Source organism: Catharus ustulatus, chromosome 10 (assembly GCF_009819885.2).
Source record: "Catharus ustulatus isolate bCatUst1 chromosome 10, bCatUst1.pri.v2, whole genome shotgun sequence".
In the NCBI taxonomy this organism is placed as follows: domain Eukaryota; kingdom Metazoa; phylum Chordata; class Aves; order Passeriformes; family Turdidae; genus Catharus; species Catharus ustulatus.
Window position 1 is genome coordinate 17,623,891 of NC_046230.1, and position 21,104 is coordinate 17,644,994.

The 21,104-nt window shown below is 44.4% G+C and overlaps 1 protein-coding gene across 1 annotated transcript; it reads right to left on the reverse strand.

Moving 5' to 3' along the window:
- Positions 1 to 237: 237 nt before the first annotated feature.
- RNPEPL1 (arginyl aminopeptidase like 1) lies at positions 238 to 19,425 on the reverse strand. The gene is made up of 11 exons (XM_033068908.2): positions 18,712 to 19,425; positions 12,286 to 12,426; positions 11,492 to 11,643; positions 10,935 to 11,051; positions 9,541 to 9,776; positions 7,228 to 7,341; positions 6,119 to 6,231; positions 5,307 to 5,415; positions 3,710 to 3,937; positions 3,304 to 3,446; positions 238 to 2,637 (listed from the first exon to the last, which is right to left on the reverse strand). Exons 1-11 carry the CDS (start codon positions 19,423 to 19,425, stop codon positions 2,365 to 2,367), a joined length of 2,340 nt encoding a protein of 779 aa, XP_032924799.1. The 3' UTR covers positions 238 to 2,364.
- Between the last annotated feature and the right edge of the window lie 1,679 nt (positions 19,426 to 21,104).

Sequence of the window (21,104 nt, forward strand, 5' to 3'; positions counted from 1 at the left end):
TCTATGCAAACACAGAGCTGATCTGATGTATTGCAGTCAGTTCTGGTAACAACAGATATTTGCTTTTGATCATTTGCTTTTGCCACCTCTCCAACACCTTCCTGTGCAGCTTTGAAAGAGCTTCTAAATTCCCTCTATGCTACACCCCAGAAAAGGACAAAACAAAGACAATGCACCAAGTTAGCTCTTCCACACAGCTAGAGCTGGGACACCAAAAAACCGCCCAAAAGGCTGAACTTGTCACAAAGCTTAGTTTAATTTGACAATCATCATAAGGCATCCATGTAAATGAAAAAATTCCCACCAGGGTCACAAACATTCTCCCACTAAATAAAATGTGTTAAAACAGAGGCTCGTGATTCCAAAAAATGCTAGTGGTTCCTGGTCTCGAGCAGGCTGCTGCTGCTGCTGGCAGTGGGCTCCAGGAGACACAGCACCAACAGCGGCAATTCCGGAAGTGTAAAGTCAGCTTTACAAATCTCTTTCAATAGAACAACAAATGAAAAGGAAAGAGATTTGTGTAGAAAACATCATTCTCCATCCTTTCTGGGAAAACAAAACAGAATTTAAAAGATAATCCCATTCAAGGAGCAAAGAGCAGAGCTTGGAGTTCTGAAGCCCAAAAATGCTGATGGCCCATTTTTAAAACTAATGAAGCACTACAGAGGCCTGAGTTTATTATTGCTTTATCCCAGTTCAGCCCAGGCTAAGGCTATGGTGAAGTCCAAATTAATTTAAAGCCAGAAAATGCAGATCCAGTAACAGCACCTAAGTCCCCATCCACACATGGGTGTAAACAGATACTTTTGGTGAAGGAAAAAAAAACCTCCCAAATTTCCTCCTCTTCCTGTCTGTGCAGATCCCCACACCAGGGTTAAAATTTGCCCTGAAGTATAAAACAATTTCTCTCTCACATCTCTGTTAGCTGAGCCTTTTCCAAATGTTTTGGCTTTTGTCCTAGTATCCTGGTGATGCATCAGCTCAGAGATGCCTTGTGGGAGCTCAGAGAGCACATGGGTACCCACATGTTAAAAAGTTTGTGGCAGTCTAAGAACCATCGCCTGTACTCTGCAACAACCTCAGCTTCCTGAGACCAAACAGCACAGAGGGAAGACAGTGTCTTCCCATCCTGCATGGCTGGCCAGTGATCCAGAGGAACAGCACACCAGGGAAATGAAATGGCACCTTACTCCCACCATAAGTCAGAAAACAGACTTGGGTAAAGTGGGACTTAAAAGTTTCACATCAAGAAAAATGGCGCTTCCCTCAGACTATCATATGACAGGGCAACTGTTATTCAGGCAAACATTAATCAAGGTGGTAAAATCTTAGTATGGATATTTTCACAGCTGACTTACAGGTCAAGATATGCTGAGGATCTTAAAAAAATTTCAGGTCTTGTTAATTCCTCCAAAAGGACAGAACGGGAGACACATAGAGTGCATCTGATGCATGTACCACACATCCTGACACACCAGCAAAAGTTGCAGCTAGACTTGTCAAAACAGTTAAAAAGATTTAGGCATCCAGCTAGTACCAGAATCGATGGCATATGGGAACCTAATTTTAACTTTTTTGAAAATTCAAGCCTACACATTTCTTTATTGCTTGTCCCAACGAGTGCAAAGGGAAAACTGAGAGTAGGGTTAACTAGAGATGGATTTCAAATCCATCATAACGTTTCCCTGTTCTTTTTTATATCTCTTTTAATATATTTAAAGAGCATTATTATTATTATTTAGCCACCTATGGGCAGGGGGGAAGAGGAGCTATTTAAAATTAGTTTCTCATTTAAGCATTAGTCTCCTTCCTCCCAAATCACAATACCTCTGTCACAGGAAGGAGCATAACATGCAAACATGTTTGTTGCCACTAACAATTCCTGAGTCTCTCCTTTGCAGAACTTTAGCCCAAATATTAGGACAATGACAGTTTGACACATACACACTCCCCTGCAACATACACACAGCAAGTAGGACATGCCTCAGCGGCCTCAGATAAAAAAAAGAAAAAAGTAATAAGGAAAAGAAACCCCTCCCCCCTCCAAACAACAAATCTGGAGAAACCATCCAGAAGAGCCTCATGAAAGGGAACTATCCACTTTCCATGGAGAAGCAACAGCCCAGGAGGCCCTGCCCAGTAAAAACTGAATAAAAATATTCATCACACAGCTGGCGGAGATCTCTGAAACCTGGCAGTATCACACGCTGGTTACTTGAAGGCACATTTGCTTTGTGTTTTGGGAGAGAAATCCAGTTACAACACACTGCAGCTGCAAGGCTGAAGGAAAGGAGGCAATGCTTGGTATCTTTCCTCTGTTCCTGTCCCCATTTTCAAGCTTCGTGGCTGGCATGAACTGGTGATCTAAGCAGACACGTTGACATCCCTGAGTGAAATGGCACCATTTGTGGCCTCTGAGACTTTGTCCTCAAGCACCATTGCTGGTGTGTCTGTAGTGACTGCTGTAGTGTCTATGGCAGGAAGTGGATTCAAGCCCTGGGATAAGATCTGTTGGATCGTTTTCCGCAAATTGGGGTGCAGCTGGTTCTGGGTCTGGTAAAAAATTTCTAAGGCAAAAGACTTGAGGGTGCCAGTGCAAAGGTCCTCGTAAAGTGGAATTGTGTACATCCGAGACATCTACAAAAAAGGAAAACATGATAAAAACACCACAATAAAAGTCAAGAAGTTCAGCTTTTCTACAGCTACACTCCAATAGCCCTGAGTAACTTCAGACTGGAGACAAGCAACACATTTCTGCAAAAGACAGATGAGTCTGTTTTAAGTCTGATGCAAGGAATTTTATGAATGGTAATAAAAAAATCTGCTTTCTGAGCAGAGCTACTTCCACAAATAACAGAACAGTTTTTAAAGGCCAAATAGAAGAGGCCACACTGAACACATGCATTAACCTTTTGCTCCTGCACAGTAACAACTACTGAAAAGAACTTGATGAGCCCTAGCCTTGCTTGAAGTATAAATTCAAATAATCACATGATTTAGTGGTGTCAAAACTTGTCTGCAAAAACCAGGGCTGCTACAAAGCAATACATAAAATGCATGGGGCAGAGATGGACAAAGGGTATTGAGTCAGGCTAGAAAAGCAGAGATTATCTGTAGGCATTTGAAATTACATCTGCCCATTCCTCCCCACCGCTAGCAGGTGAGCCATGCTCAGCCCCTTCGCAACACACCTGGGCTACACTTGGCCAGGAAGCAGAAGTTCCAAGGTCTTTCACGTCGCATGTCTCATGCACATGTCTCATGCACTGAGAGGTGCAGTGATTTTAATCCAGCAGTTAGTACCTGGTTTTCCAAGAAGCGACGGACTTTGTAAAGGTCTGGGTAATAGTCATTTCGGACTACAATCTGCAACCAGCGGATACGGATTTCTGCGTTCATGGAGTCCAGCTGAGAGGAGTAACATTCCGAGAGCTTTTTTATCACCTCTGAAAAGAGCACATACACAGAGAAAGATCTGTGATCTATTTTGTGTGCCATCAGATAATAACAATTCATAAAATCACAGAATCATAGAATCCGTTGGGCTGTTAAAGACTTTTGAAGAGCCCATATTTCAATCCCCTCTGCCATGGCCCAGGACATCAACCTGACTTTACGTGAATTATAATGTCAACCAGAGGCAGGGATCTTTAGAATTCAATCAATTATTCCAGGGATAATTTTCTACTATCCTGGTAAGAACTCTTACCATGTGGCAGTGGTGATCCATCCAGCAATCTGTCCAGGAAAAGCACAGTTTGGAACGTTCTCCATTTAGTGAGGTCAACACTGCTGGCAGCAGCAACAGAGTCCAGAGGCTCTGTGGTCCAGAGTTTGAAGAGTGTTTCCACTGGTCTGGTCAGACTGGATCCCTGAGATAAGTCTGGCTCAGCTAACGGAGGTCCTGTAGCATTGAGCCAACGTTCAAACTCCAGTCCTGCAATGAGGAGCACCAAAAATGTGGAGCAGAGATCTCTGCAGGTGGCTTGGCTGCCTCAAAGTTCAGGAGTGCTTCTAGCATAGTTAAGAGAGGTTCTAACAGCACCAATAGTTATAGTGACACAATGGTCTCAGCAGCCTCATTGGGATAGCCTACAGAACACCTGGAACAGTGCCAGCAACACCTCTCCAAACCTCACTGTGAGTTTTCTAGAGCTCAACAGTACAGTAAGTACAGAAACACATGTGCTCTTAAGGTAGCCAGGCTGACAAGTACTGATGTTCAAATTATGCTCTAATATTTGTGTGCCTGCATTTCTCTCTCAGAATTTTGAGGAAGACTGACAAATATGGAGAAAATCTGCTTTATAAAACAAAAGGAAGTGAGAGGGCTGACTAAACTCCTTCTACCCACCAGTAAACTCAAGCAATTTATATTTATTTATGCAACTAATAACAAAAAAAAAAGTTTCTTCACAAGCAGCAGAGCCTGCTTTCCAGCAGAGCTCTTCCTCTTGACCTTTTACCACCTCTGTACCTCCCTAACCCTTGGCAACACTTCCTGTTCCACACCATCTACACTAAAACTTCTATCTTCTGCATCCCCTGAATATTAGCCAGGCAAAAATTAGCAAATTCTGTGGTTAACTCACTAGCCTACCAGTGGGCCAAATAAAACACAGAACACTGAGTTCATGCTGCAGCTTTTCCCACAGTAAACTCTTTCATCTGCACCTCTCCACAAAGCCTGCAGGCACCCAGTTTCCCTAAGAGCTGTACTCTGCCAGCCTGGTTTAAACTGACCAACAGGTTCAATAGCTCCTCACAGGGATGGACACACAGCAGGACAACATGAGTCTCATTTCTTTAAAAAAGTGAGATAATAAGCACCTGGTAGGCCACAGTTCCACAAATCCACCAACAGCTACAAACAGGGGATATAAGAGAAAGTGAAACATTCTGGAAGAGCTTTTATACGTATGGGTAGGATCTCAGGGAAGTTACAGTTCTCAAAGCAGGTTTTCTGTTATTAAAATAGATGACATTTCAAAGTGTGTTCACCTTTTCCCTGCATTTAAGCATGTGTAAATCTCACAAGCACTGATCATTCTCTCTGCAGAGTGAGTTAATGAGAAAGTTAACCAAGGGACACTCAGCTAATTATTGCCAAAACTGTCAGCAGATTCAGAGGTTTCTTATTCCCCAACATAGAGGCACAATAACCACAAATTCTGTCAAGAATACATGGTTGTTGCCAAACTATTTTGTTTGCTTTAGCACCTCTCTGTGCATCCTCCAAGCCAAGCAAAAAAATTTATCATCCAGGTTTTCTACAGTGTTTACAGTTAACTTAATAAATCTCCTACCTGCTTTGCTCTCAACACATTGCTCTTTCAGCTCTGGAAAAAAATTCAGGAAGGAATCCAGAAGATCTTGAGCCACAACGCTGGTAAATTTATACTTCTCAATGTAGGCCTAAAATAGTAAAATGTTCAAATTATAATTAGAAGCAAGACAGCTTCTTTTTGATGTAGAACCATTGCATGCCACAACAATAACAGTAACAAAAAAATACAAACAGAAGAGTAGGGACAATTATTTTGATGGTTTAAAAAATGAAGAAAAATATTCTCCCTCCTCACCATGTTAAATAAAGAAGCACCATAACAAGAAAAAAAATAGTATCTGCAAATACATTGGCAGCTGAGTATCATTTCATTTTCCTTTTCCAAAACAAGGAGTAGCTGACAATTTTCTGTAAGTTTTGCAAGTGTGCCTCTAGGCACTGACCTGCCCCAATACAGTAATCCATACCCTTTGTCACCTTGGTTAAAAAAACCCAAGTTGACACTTCTTAGTAGTGAATCAAGTCCCATCTTTCCACTCACAGGCAATCTGTGCTTTCTAATTACTTGGAGCACAGAACAAGAGATAACAATAATATATTACTACTCTGTATCTAGTACCTCATGAGCTCAGAATCTCAGAAATCTTGTAGAAAGATTCATGTAAGTTGACAGACAGGCCTACAACATTCCTCCATCTCTGACACACTTGTACTCAACTTTACCATTAACAATTAGCCACAGGGAAAGAATCTGGGGGCAAAAAAGCCCCAAACAACAACAACAACAACAAATCAGCTCTAAACCTCAAGACAACACATATTGACACTCACTCTTAGGAAGGAGTCAAAGTGTCTGGGGTCACCACAGAGCTGGGACAGGTAGTAAACAAAGCAGTAGCCTTTCTCATAGGTGAAGAGGTTCATTAAATTACTAGGATTTACACCTGAAAGGAGAAGACAAGATGATTAGAAACTAACAAGGAGAGTCAGCCCTTCTGAGTTATACACAGCCCTCAGAGATCACCAAGGTGAGACACAGTGACTTAAAAAATCCCGAAGCTTGTTGTCAGTATGTTTAAGTTACTGCAGTAAATTAAATAGATGCAGTCCAAAGATACAGCCTGAAAAATATTTTTTTTAAAAAATCAATAATTGTAAGGTGATTCCCAATGGAATAAGTCACTTCAAACTACAGGTCACTCAAAACAGATCTGGAACTTGAAAACAAATCCTTTTTTCTTTTTTTCAGTGCCAGGTTGTGGGAATCACCATACCACAAATTTTCAAAGATACCAATATATGGTGATCACCACTTGCTCCTTTTTTGAGGCTTCCAACACATGCTTTTCCATTGCATTTTACTCCAATATCATCTCCACTTGCATTTTAGATTGTTTTAAATATCATCTGGATGGAAGACTGCTTCACCCACCCAACTGTGACCGCAGAACTAGAGAACTACCAGTGAAGGAGACAGGTAAAAATCTGGAGTGCAGTCATGCATCTGGCTCAGGGAATAACCAAACAGCCTCTGCACTGCTCAACTTAGAGTTTATCTGTTTATCTGCATGCTAAATACATACATACTTAGTTCTTACATGAACACATGAAGAGAAACATTGAATAGCAGAGGATTTTATATTATGTTACCAAATATTTCCATTTCAAAATACTTTATTTTACATATCCAGAATTTCAAACCCACATAGCTTTTAAGGCAGATTTTCACATTCTTTCTACTCAGTAAGTCTGTTCTTACACAGAACAGTATCTATAAAGATGAGTTACCCAACCTTGAAAAAAAGCTTGAAAGCAAAGCCTCTTTACTTATTTTTAGACTGATTCACAAACCTGGTTTGGTTTCTTTTTTCATAAAGGACACGTAAATATCAGTCAGAGTGTATAATTTTGTGTAGAGCAGCCTCAGCCAAAAGCAATACCTGGCTCCAGTTTAACCTGAAGCTTGCTGACCGGGTTGTCTTCTCCAAGGAGCTTCATCTGTCTGTGGAGAGCATCGAGGCGGAATGCGGTCTCCAAACAAGTGAAGGCAGCTCCTACCCCAGAAAGTAACTTGTTAGTCATGGGAAAATGATCAGCAAAACCTGATCTGAGACAAAGTAAAAGCTGCTGCAGGTGCAAAAGACAGAACAGTGAGACAGAATCACAGTAATGTAATGGCAGAGAAATTTGAGTGCAGAACATCCATGTCATTAGTAATGGAAGCCAGAGCCTAACCCAGCGTATTTCCTCACTCTGATTACGCATCAGGCTGCACTGAAAAACAAAACAGCGTGAAAACTAGGCTAAAGTTTACATCCTTGACATCACTACATCAGTTCTTGCAAGATAAGGAGAGCAGCACTGAAAATAGTATTGTACAGGTAACTTTCAGGAGCAATCAAGTGCTACAAAAACACACTGTCACTTTTAGAATAGTAGACACAATTCCATACTCAGTGCCAAGGATATTACTAAGCAAATGTCACCTCTTGAGTGGAAAGAGAAAAGGATTGGATTTGGTTATTTTATTATAGATCCTGCATATATTTTATAAGTTTTATCCATCATCCTACTTGTTTTTTGCCTGAAGTATTTCACCTTCCTCTCATTAGGACTTTTTACAGCTGTGAATGGGTAAGCTGCTCCTGTTCTCCCTAACTGCAATGTAGAGCATTCTGTGCTTTCAAACCAAACTAGCTGTACCACACTGCCAAGTCAAGAGATTTTTCCTCTGCCCTTGCAGACATTAGAAGCTGCAGAAAATGGATATTTAGATTCAGAAGATAATTAACATCCATAAGTATTAACATTTTATCCTTCTTTGCTGAGTTTTTAACCTGAAGACAGGGTTTGTTACATAGATACAACCTGAGAGTCTCAATGTAACACCCGAACCCTACAGAGCCTAATGGGAATTAAAAACCAAGATATATTTGGAAAACCTGTATGAGCAGAGAAATAAATGGACCTCCTTCCCAGGGGAAAGCAAGAACTAGGATAGTGTTCAGGGCAATTACTTCAAGCTACAGAGAGGAAAATTAAGCAAGATCCAAGAGGAGTGGTAGTCAGTGGACTCACATTTCCCTAAACAATATCATTGCAAAGATGCTGTTTACTACCAACAGAAGATACTCCAGAAGTTATGTCAGAAATGGTAAGATTTAGATCAGAGGTTTGTCTTGAAAACAAAATAGAATGGAGAAAGAGCTTACTAAAGAATTGCACAGGGAAAGACATTTTTTAGTTTCCCAGCAAATGCTCCTTGAAACAACCAGCTCTAGAGACCAGACCAAAATCAGCAAGGGTTTTGTTCTGTGTTGGATGGAACAGACTAAGATGATGAACAGGTTATGTGCTGACCTACTCACGTTACTGCCATGTGTAATGTGACTTCAGACAGTAAAACCCACTGAGAATTACTCAACATTAAACAGCTTTCAGAGATACATAATATGCATTGTAACATCTCCATAGATGCTCAGAGCACTTCTTTGCCTAAACTTGTCATCAGCTCATGTCCAAAAACAATGTACATGAATAAAAACAAATGCTTTCTTCTAAACATTTTTGCTGCCAAGATTTCTAGGAACTTTTCTAAGATTGTTTACAATGGATGCTTGAGAAAACACAAAGGGACAAACTAGAAAAGCATATGTTCCCATTATTCACTTCAATAACAAGCCAATTAAACTTAAAAGCAAGAGGAATAATTTACTACTTATGTATTCTAAAGACAGTAAGAAAAAACTGACCTGTGAAATTCACTGACACAAACAAAGGCAGGGCCTACAACCCTGCAGGAAGCCTCCAGCACATACACAGCTACATAAATCTGTGTATTTTTTTAGTGCTACTGCCATCATTGTTTCTAACAGTAGGTAGCTACTAACTGATCAGAATTCAAAGGACACTAGTTCAGCAGACAATTATTTCACAATATAACTGTGATGAGATTTCTTATATCTTTCTCTGCAGCATCCTCTACTTCCAAGTCCCCACAGCATTGTGCTAACACACCTCACTCAAAGCCCCTGGTACCACATCAGGTACTGAGCCCACTAAATCCAACACAACGTCAAATTGTAAATACGCCAAGATGTTCAACACAAAGTTTGGGGCTGTGTGTGGGTGTGTGTTCCACAAATAAAAGCTAACTGAAAACCAGCTCCTCACAGAGCTCTGAGCTTCCAAGGCAAATGTCCTAGCAGGCAGCTCTGGGTTATGGTGAGGAGCACAAGGAGAGGTGCCTGTACCGTAGGTCTCGGTGGTGATCCGGCGCTGCGCATAGGTGGCCAGGCCCTCGCTCAGCCACATCTCCTCCCACGTGGCGTTGGTGACCGCGTTCCCAAACCAGCTGTGGGCAACTTCATGAATGACATCAATGATCAAAAACTCATCACTCTCCAGAATGGAAGAGATGATGAAGGTCAGGCATGGGTTTTCCATGGCAACAATAGGGAAGGATGGAGGAAGAAAAACGATGTCATATCTAAAATTAGGGAGAGAAGAAAGGAGAAAGGAGATGAGCAAATTGCAGCTAGAAAACACACAGTAACATTTTCTCCTTTCAGAAGACACAGTAACATTTTTCTTCCTTTAAGGAAAGGCCCGCTCTTCTGAGACCTTCTTGTGACTTCAGGAACAAACTTTCTAGACCAGGGGTGCCTAATTCTTCTGATCAGAGGATCACAATCTATTTTGTTGGCCAAGGACCTGCTTATGTTCGGACGTAGACTTTACAGTCTTTTGGTGTACAGTGGATGCAGCACATCCCAGAAGCATTGTGCTCCCCTCATACACACAAACTCATCTCAAGTTGTGTATCTGGAAGCTACAAAAACTGTTTACTCTGAACAGTAGTGTAATAGTGTTGAGTCCCCAGAGGCTCCCAGGAAAGAGAGAGGCTAGGAAGCTGTCAATGAATTAATTGATTTCCTGCAGATCCAGTGTCAGCAAAATAACTTTAATCTGTCTGTTTCAGAACACAACAGTAATATTTGTTTTGTAAATTTCTGTTCCAGTGATCAGCACTGGCACACTGGTCCATGTTCTCAGATTATTTCAAGCAATATTTTGTAAGTCAACACTAAGGCAATCTTCCTGCTTACTTTTAGCCAAGAAATGTAGGAAACCTTTGTAAACATTTTCTCCCATCCAAAGACTGAAAATATTCCCTCTAAACCACTCTTTTTTAACACATAGTCAAGCTATTCAAGAACTATAAATGTTGGTTTGGGGGACTTGGATTCTCAATGAGTCTGTAGTGAGATTTTCAGTATTCTCAGGCATGCCACAACAAATGCAGAAATAAATGAGATAAATAAAATAACCATACATTTTAAATGGTGTCTGGCCCAGTGCTGGACTTATATCACAAAACACTGTAGTATGAAAAAAACCTATTCCTCAGGAAAGTTCCAGTGTTTAGAAACCTCCAGTTCTGCCCTGCAACCAGCTAAAACACCTCCCTGCCTCCATGGTCCTCCCTGCCACTTGTGGAGACAAAACTCCAGAGTCTGTTGTCAACTACTACAATGCCGCCAGCTGAAATGCCAGTTTGCCTGCTATAGGGAAAAAGCATGATCATTTCTCAACACTGTTTTATTTTGTTCTCATTGCACATTCCCAGGAGACTGATTAAACTCACCTTCCCCATATATAGGGGCCATACAGACTCTCTGCAGCAGTCAACCAGCGTTCAACAATGCCAGAAAGTTTGCTGATGGCTGTTGGCAGAAGGCAAGGCTCTGCCCACACTCTGCTCCTGTCAGAAAGCAGAAAACATCAGGTGATACTTCAGCAAACTGAATTATCTCTTAGAACAAAAAAAAAATAGCCTGACTGCTTACCACACTTCCATGTATGGTAATAGAACAAGGAGACCTCCCATCAGACCTGGGCCCTCCTAGACTAATGCTCCATGGAACAAGCCAAGAGGTGACCAAAAATCCCTTCAACAAGGTAACCAGAAAGCAGCTGTAATGACTTCAGGGAACAGCAGGCAACTTTCATGAAAGAGGAGCACATCTTTGCCAGTGCAGTGCCATTAATTTCTTTATACCCAGCTAGCTTCAAACTCTCTCCATGCTCACAGCTCATGAACCCAACTGCTCCCTTATCAGTGATTCAACATCTTCACTGCTTTACAGTATGAAGCACTGTACAGAGACATAAAATGCAGAATGAACTCACTGCAAATCTTACCTTGGACCTATGTCTGCATGTATGAGGTCTCCAGCCACCAAGGCCACTAGGTAGGCAGGAACTGGATATTCCATGTAAAATTGATATACACCTTCCTCTTCTAGGTAGGAGCTTTGGGTGGCACTCATCAACACCTGTATGCCTGCTGGAGCCTGCAAGACCAACATCATACACATCAACTCACCAGATAATCACAGCTGAATGACTGAACCACAGACCTTCGGTTCATTTTCATCTATGCCTGATGATGTACATTACAAACAATCATTTATATAACACAAAATGTAAGGTTTCTGTGAGGTTTTTATACCACAATCTGCCCATACATGAAAACACACCAACCAAAGATAGTACTCCTCCTATATGCCAGCTGTCCCAAAAGCACCCACATATTATTTCATCTATACAAAATGCAACATTATTTGAATCTGATTTCAAAAGACTTCAAGTTTTTTCTTACAAAAATTGGTACAATACAGTGGAGTATTATCAATAACCACTGTTAGAAGGGATCAACCACATTCTCTCTCATATTTGCATTTCACAATTACTCTTTCAGCATTAAGTACAAGTAAGGCAAGCCCCATGAGTGGTAGGCAACAGAGTTACCTTTGTGGTACTACTGTGATTCTGGCCCAAGAACCAGAACTGAACCTAAAACATTCAGTATTCTTTATAACACTGAACCACAATATTTTTACCAGTGTAAACTGCTAAAAACACCTGATGTAACTATGCTTTCACAGGTTAACAGCAACTAAGAGCTGCATGAACCATTCCCAGGCATCCCTTACCTTGACAGTAGCTGAGTAGGTGCATTTCACTGCAGGGGTGTCAAAGCAGGGGAAGAAGGAGCGGTTACACACCGAGTGTCCCTGGGTGAAGACAAAGGGCTTGGCATTGCCGTACGTCAGCTCTGGATCCAGCCACCAGATCTGTTGAAACATGAAGAGGCAAGGGAATTGGAGAACATGACAAGGATGAACTGCCAAAAACAAAATGTGAAATGAAGAGGATTGTGGGGGAGAAGCACCACCTCAGCTGCTCAGCTCCCCAGATGAACACCTGGCACAGGGAACATTTCCATCTCTAACAATACATCTCCAGTTTATTTGCTGGGAATGCTCAGAAAAATTTCTTACTGTTTCAACACTGAGTGGTGATGTGTAACATAGTGACTTCCAGCCACTCACTATTTCTATTGTATCAATTTACTAAGTTAATAGTAAGTCCCTAACAAACATCCACACCACCTTCTTCTCAAAGGGAGTATTCTGCATATCTCCATGTTTATAACTCAATATGAAACAGGAATAGAAGGGGTGAGGTAACACAAGCTGAAAAAAAAAACCAAAAAAACCCACCCAAAACAAACCCAAATCCACAAACCAAAAATCCCTGAAGCTGAACAGTGTACACAACATTATCTGTGACCCTGACACTGCCCTCCTGGCGAAAGCATCAAACATTTTGACACTATGCAAAAAAAGTCGGTATATGTAAGAAACATCTGGTCAAGGACACTGGAGGCCTCTTTTTACAGAATGGATAAGGAGATTCTGGGTGGTCACAAAAGAAAAGCCAACAAAACACACCACTGAGCACGTCAATTTTCAGTACCAAACGGCAAATAAATCACAAGTCAGACCCTCAGCAAATAATTAGAACAGATTAAGAATAATAAGAAAAAGTCCAATTATTTGCCTTTTGGTCTTACTGTTTCAAAAGTTTGTGCTTTCACATGCTCCCTGCCTCCAACTTTAAAGTGTAGGAGCAATTTTAAATAAGGATTTCCTTGTAATCCTAGAACTCTGGAGCTGAACTTTGATGGAAAATATCAAATATTGTGAAATTTGCAATAAAACTGGAACCACTGAAAGTCTTGGAAACAGTCAAGACCAAGGAATAAAATTTCTGAGTCTGCTGAATTCTTAGATCAAAGCAACCAATAAATCTGAGATCAGGGAACAGCAGTTAGTGCAAATACTAGCTCAGTTCTGGTCCTCAAGGGGTAGCAATGAAACACAGAAGAGAAGCCTGGGTACTAAGTCTGCTCATGTTTTAACAACATACTACAACTCTGTCTCCTAGTCAACTTCTGGAAGTTAAAGTTTTCTTTTTCTCCTTCTGTCCTGTAAGGTTACTTTTTGATATCTTCTTCCTTTGCTTTTAGACCTTTCTCCTCTGATGCCAGTGTGCTCCTCTCCCAAATCCTCCACTGCAGCAGCACCCCCAGGGATCAGTGAAAGGTGAGGACAGGAAACACACAGTCAGCAGCTTTCAGTTATTCCCATAGAGTCTCACACTTCTGCTGGCAAATGTTTGGGGTTTTTCAGATGGGAGACATTACAAAATTAAAAACCATTATCTAGAAGTAAAATTCATCTCTTGAAATTTAAGATTATCCTCTTCTATTTCAAGACTGTAGGGCCAGAAACAAGTTTAAAGCAGGATTTCTGAGGAGCCCTGTCTGTTCACATCCATGTGCTGCATTTCAGCACAGCACTGCCCACAGCCCTGGGTCACAGCCCAGGGGCATCTACATAGCTACAGATTTCCACTGCATTTCTCATGGACACCTGATTTGAGTGAGTATCATCTCTGCAATGCCACGTTATGGAACTGGAGACAGCTGTTCCAGAAGGCATTTGGGGACATGTGTCTCATTACTCACCAATAACTAGTAACTTCCACACAGAACACATATTTACAAAAATAAAAAAGAAGGTGTTGTATTTTAATACAGGGTACTAGTTTTCTAATGATCCAGGCAAGAGGCTCAGAAATTAAATTTTACAGATCTGCCCCAATGCCTTTTAAAAGCACTCCTCTGATCAGTGGCTTTCTGCTTGCATCAGAGTCTGACTTCCAATCTGTATCAGCTGGCCCTGATGAAGAGACTCATCTTCAAAATATTGTTTCCTTTGCTTTTTGAGAGACAGAAGAGGCTAACAAAGAAAACAGAGAGATAAGGCACCACCACACCTAAGTTGCAACACTTGAGTAGGAAGGAAAAAGGGCTGACAGACGAGGCCTTTACAGCAGAGAGATAAGGGGAAGTTCTCCCTAAGCAGTGCAGGAGGAAAACATAAGCAGGAAGGGAAGGGGAACCAAGAGTTGATTCTTGTTTACAAGAAACTCCATAAATTAAGGACAACTTCTTTTCAACCAGTCCTGCTTTATTTGACATTTGGTTGGAGTTAAGCGAAGCACCAGCCCCACAAGCCAAGAGGGAAAACATTTGAAGAGGATGAAGTATTTTTTTCCCCTGTTTTCTAATGTCTGCAGCTACATGGCAAGCCTCTGTCTCACTTTCCAGACGTACTTGGAACAATGATGAAAGTTATCCTGAAACAATATAAATAGATCTGTAATATAAATAGACCAGGCTATGCTGCTGGACAGAGGCAGGGCTATGGGCTGGGGAAAATGAGTATAAGCAGCATCCCAGAAAGGAGTGCAAGGCACAGGGTGCTGCTGGGGCGGGTGCTGGAGCACAGGGACAGAGCAGTATTTGGGGCTGTATCACCCACTCCACATCCAAAATCCTCCTCCACTTCCCCTTGGGAAATATACATGACATCATCATCATGCTCTTCATTTTTATCTAGCTTTTCATGTATACAAGAAAGCTGTTTCACACATTAAAGCTGTTCTGTGGTGCATTTCAATTAAAAAGACCTGCTTGATTCCTCTGCTGAACAAAGGCTTTGGGCAGCCCAGGCTTTCCCCTGCCCACATACTGCAAAGAAGCTCACACTTTATAAGGCACCTGCCAAGAGTGCAATTTTTATTGACTTAGATCATAATCTTTTCCCCAAATCTGGCAAATGACAAAGGCAATTAGCTAAACCTCTTTTAATTTTAAACCTCTCCATGTTTCTACATGCATTATTGATGAAGGTCGAAGGAAGAGCTGCAAAGCCACAGCTTCTGTTCTAGGCAAACAAGCTGCTCTATCTGATGAGAAAGTAAACAAAACACCTGAGATGGAGAGCATGTGACAGGAGCAAAGCACACCTGGGTGGCAGCAAGTCATTCTATGGGGACTGAGAAATCAAGACAAACCTAAGGAATTACAGGGAAGTTTCCAGGACTGCAAAGAGGGTTGTCCTTTCTGCTAAATCCGGAAGATGAGGAAATGTTATAATTTTTTGTACCAGAACTGAGAGGAGGATTTGCATTTAAGGAAAGAAAATAGCATCGGTGTTTAGATGTGCACTCCCAAATCAGAGGGATGACACAGTGGGCAAGAGACAGGTGTAGATTTTTCTATGTAGGGAAGGAAAAAAGGAAGTATCACATCAGAGTATTGCTAAGAAATAAGGGATGAGGGAAAAGGAGATGAAGAACAGGACTGCTATCCCTGACACACCTGATAACTGTGTCCCTTCAGCCCACACCAGGAGAGATACACAATGATTGTGACAGTCTTGCCTCTGATGGAAACTGGTGATGTACTGAGCATATGGTTTCCTAACAGTACAGGGAGCTGGAATGCTCTGTGAAAGGCAGATTTAATCTCTCAGCTGTCTCTCAATGTCCATCAAACACCCAAAGATCTTGGCTTCTTCCTCCACACGAGAAATAATGGGACAGTCAAATAACATGTCCAGATGGCTCAAAGCAAGTATATCAAGACAACAGGTTTCCAATTTTAAACACTACTATCTCTGCTGCTGATCTTACTGCCAACACATTCACACTGCACTGTAATATGCATTTACTGTTTAATAGGTCCCACAAGTATGTTAAAGGTCCCACAGAAAATAAACTCTCACCTAAGGAGAATAAATTCCTAGAATGGCCAAAGAAAATAGAACTTTCAGAAGAGAGAGGTCTGACACTACAAATATGTGCCTCAATGACAGAAAAAAGGAACTGCCAGAGCATTTACAAGACATGAGTATAAAGCAGTTGACCCTTACACACACATGGGTTACTCATCCCTGTTAAAGTGCAGGGCTGTGCCAAAAAGCAGCAATGACAGAGAGCACTACAATAGCACCAAACCGCTTTGGATCCAAACAAAATAGTTCAGCATGCTGAACATGAAGGGATACAACAGGTGCTACTCGAGGACAAATATTTTGCCAGCCAAAACCTACAATAGAGAGTGAGCAAACATGGTAGGATTTATGTCAGTGAGAATGCCTGCTTCTGCTTTCCAGTATCACTTGGGAAGGGCAGTGCCTGTCCCCAGTGCTGTCACCATCAATAATCTTGACATGAGCCCTTCCAGCTGAAGCTGAAAGGACATGCTGTTAAAGGTACAATGAAAACTTCAGAAACAGTATAAAGAATAGGTAGTTCACCTCTGATCCATGGAGAGCAAAACAACAAGAGAAGGAATGGAAGAAATGTCCTTGTCCAGCATCCACACAGGACTGTGTGTGGGGCCAAGGAGGCAACACAAGGTGAGACTAAATGAACATCACACAAGTGCCCCAAACCCTCCAGTGGTCCAGATCAGTATTTCAATCATACTGAGATGATTTCTCCATAGACTCAGCAGGACAGGCTGCCCCTTTGGCAACAGGGCTGGCAAAACACAGGGGAAAGCACAGGCTGGCCTAAAATAAAACAATTTGTTCAAGAGGAGGAAAGCATGTTATCGTGTACTTTGGGAGGTGTGGCTCAGCCAGACTGAGAACGATTACAGAGCACACAGCAATGCCAAGTTAGCTTTAAAGCCTTCTCACCATAAACAAAGCAGAGAGTGGACAAAAGAAATAGGTTTCTTCATAAACCTGGGGAAAAAATTATGAAAATAATCTTCTGAACACACTGTGAGCTACATAGCAGAGTATTGTACAAGCAAATAGCAAAGCCAGGAATTCCAGAGGTGAAAAGGAACAATGTCCAAGTGGATCTGAACTTTAAGGGTGCCAGAATCTTACTTCATTTTTTAACTTTTAGGGAAGGATTACAACGTTTAAAAGTCACCATGTGACCACAGGAAACTTCTGTCAATAAATATCTTCATGTAGAACTCACTATTCCAAGTAAACCAATATACTAAGACTATCCAGATCATCCCAAGGATGAAATTACTTTTGTGATCTTCCACGTAGTATTAAAATTAGACAGAGAAACATTCAGCAAACGCATTCTAATCAGGAAAGGCCTACTGTTTACTTCCTGTGGGTTGTTTTGCAAGAAGCTTTTATGTTAAATTCCTGCTCTTGTTAAATACATTGTAAAAGTTAAATAGATCCACACATTTACTGGTATTGACCAGTGCAACAGCAACACCAAATCAGAGGGCTGAGAGACAATTCCTCCAGGCAAGATAGATGCAAGGCTCTTATAAAAAAACCCATTTCTTTTAAAAATAGATTCATGAACCACATGATGAAAATCACCACTGTTAGATTTCCAACAGACTGTACAGTAATAAAAAGAACTGATGTTTCAATGGGAACTTCATGTTCTCACTGTCATAATTTCTTAGAAACACAAGATCTGACAAGCAGCACCTAAAAGGCTGGCAATAAGGTGCTTCTAAATACCTGGGGTTTAAAAGGAATGACAGAATTAACAAAGCATTTCACTGCTCAAGAAAGCTAATCCACAGACATGGAAGAACCTCCCTGGCTACATCCAAAGGGGTGTTTTGGGCCATTTCTCATCCCTTTTTTTAGCAGATAACTTGTAAGAACATGTAGAATCAGCCCTGCTCTTCTCAAAGCTCCCGACCATGGCTCATTGGAACACCAGCCTAGGTGTGCAAGGTCTGATTTTATGAGCAGCTGGCAAAATCCCTAGAGAAATTCCTACAATTGTGGATAATTTATCCTGAAGGACTAAGTCGGGGAGGAGTTTGCAAAATTTCACTCTGCTCACCAACAACTGCACTGTCCTTAAAGAACGAAAAGCTCCTAAATTACTGTAGTGATGTGGGATGAATAGGCTTGGGGTCAACGCGATGGGGGGAGCCAGGAGGGAGAGCGGCTGGGTGGGTACGAGCATCGCTGGTCTTTGGCAGTGCCGAGAGCCCCTGCGGGCAGGGGCAGATGCTGCTGCCCAGCGGGCCAGCACTGCCAGGCCATGGGGACAGGGACAGGAGCGGAGGGGCTGGCAGTGAGATCCTTTCGCTGCGGAGCCGGGTCACTCAGAACAGGAGCACAGAGTGCGACAGGCGCGGGCGGCACCGGAGGGCTCTGCCAGCCGCCCCGGGACGCGCGTTCCTGAACAACCAACCCCCGCCCGGTACTCACGGCGGGGCCGTCGGCCGTGGTGTAGCGGACGATGATCTGGAAGGGCTGGTGCGGCTGCAGGGCGGCGGGCAGGGAGACCGTGAGGGACGAGCCGTAGTCGGTGAAGGGGTCCACCCTGAAGCCGAGCGGGCAGGCGGAGCAGGGCGGCTGGGCGAAGAGGGGCAGCGGCGGCGGCGGCTCGGCGGCAGGCGGGGGGCCGGCGGGCGGGTCCCCCGGGGGGGCGGCGGGGGGCAGCGGTCCGGCGGCGATGCAGGGCGCCGAGAGGAAGGTGGCGGTGGCGGGCGGGCTGGCGGCGCAGGGCGGCGCGCAGGGCGGCGGCGGCGGCGGGCAGGGCGGCGGGGGCGGCGGGGCCGGGGCGGCGGCGGCCTCGGCGGGCGAGAAGGCGAAGGCGCAGGGCGCTTCCCCGGCCGCGGCACGGCGGAAAGCGGCCGAGAGGACGCGCAGCGCCGGGTGCACGTCCAGCACCAGGGCGCGGGGCTGCGGGCGCAGCGCGCAGAGCTCCAGCACCAGGCAGCCCGCCAGCGCCCGCGCCTCGGGCCGCAGCTCCAGCCCCAGGTGCAGGTGCCTCAGGCTGAAGAGCTGCGAGCTGGACGCCGACGCCACGTCCGGCGGTGGCTCGGGAGGCGGCGGCGGGGCCGGCGGCGCCTCCGGCCCGGCCGCGGAGCCCTTGCGGCAGCAGCACAGGCCGGGCGGCCGCGGAGCCGGAGCCGCCATGGAGCGGCGGCGGAGGAGGAGGAGGAGGCGGCGGCGGAGGCGGCGGCTGCTATGTGAAATCCATGGGCGGGCGGGGAGGAGGGAGGCCCCGGCGGCCGGAGCGGCCGGGGCGGGGAGGGGGAGGCGGAAAGGACCGGCCGAGGGAGCGCAGGGCCCGGGCCCGAACAGCAGCGGCGGCAGCGGCCGCAGGGGGGCGCTCGAGAGCGGCCCCGCCCCGCCCGCTGCGCGCGCACCCGCCCCGGCCCCGGCCCCGCCCCGCGGCGCCTCAGGCCGGCCCTGGCACAGCCTGACACCGGGCGGGCACCGGGACAGCAGCGTTCCCTTGTGCATTCACCCGTTCATTCCCTCACTCACAGGCGTGGGTGTCTGCGCGTGCCGCCCTGCCGCCTGCGCCTCCGTCCGGCCGTGCCCCTTTCACAGGGCGGCTTTAACCGGCCCACACCGAGCTTCCCTCCTCTCCCACAGCCCGGCCCGGACACACCGAGCCCAGCACTCCTGCATGGCCCCTAGGCCCCGCTCGGATCGCTGTGTCCCCACCACACCGCCTGCATGCCTCACTTTCACCGTCCCCGCCCCAGCTCCTCCACAAACACCCCCAGACCCTCCCCCGCACGGCTCCCAGGCTGATTCCTGCACCTCCATCCCACCCGTACCGAGTTTGGCTTCCTCACTCCTCCTGGTCACACCCCCACATCGAGCTCACAGCTAACCCTAAATAACCTCCCTTCTCCCTGCACCCCATACACACCCGTTTTTATAATCCCTTCTCTCCCAGCTGGGCTGGCCGTCGTTTCCTGCCTTCAACTCTCACTGCAAACCGGCCCCAGAGCCCAGCTCAGACATAATGTACTTTAGTCTTCCCCAGAACTCGAGGCAATCAATCACACACCCTCTACTGCTGTCTTACTAAATGGGAAAGGACAGAAACCACAAAATCATCAGCTTTGTACAAGCACTTGTTTCTCTGCATGGCAACAGCAGGAGTCAGCAAGACGGAAGGAAGGAGGTGTGTGCAAGTAACTGTGATTTGCACTCCCCCTAACTCAAGAGAAGCACAGACTCTGCCCCGTGTAATAACAATTCTGTAAGTTATTTTCACTGTTATGCTTTGCCTACCTCATTGCCTGATGAGGCTCCAAGGCACATATTTTTGACAAGACAGGAACATTTTTCACATGGTTGTGGGTTTAATGAATCTGTAGTGGTACATTCTGAAAGCCACCCAAGTCTTACACTAACAACTGCAGCATCCGCACCAAATTCCAGCTCGGTTTCCACTGTATCGTCACACCGGAGGCACAAACTGTGGCCTCAGCACATTGTAGCTGCGGTTACCGGCTCAGCCAAGGGTTAAACAAATCACAGCATCACCCTCCACCGACCTGAAGCTAAAGAAAACTTTTGTGTAATCACTTATATATAGTAAAACACATGCTACAGTTGCAGTAAAAAATTACAAGATAGCATTCAGGCACCTTGGTTGAGCATAAAGCAGCCTGTACTTTCTCAGTGTTCTTTTGAAGCATCTTCAAAAAGAAATTTTGCCTTTGTAATAAAGCCCCTTGTAACTCAGAAAAACATTTCATCCTGCCATTGTTGCTGTCCACGTCCTCCTTTAATAAATCAAAGGTTCTGCTTTTATCCTTCTGACACCTTCTCTCACTCATACCAGCTGCTTT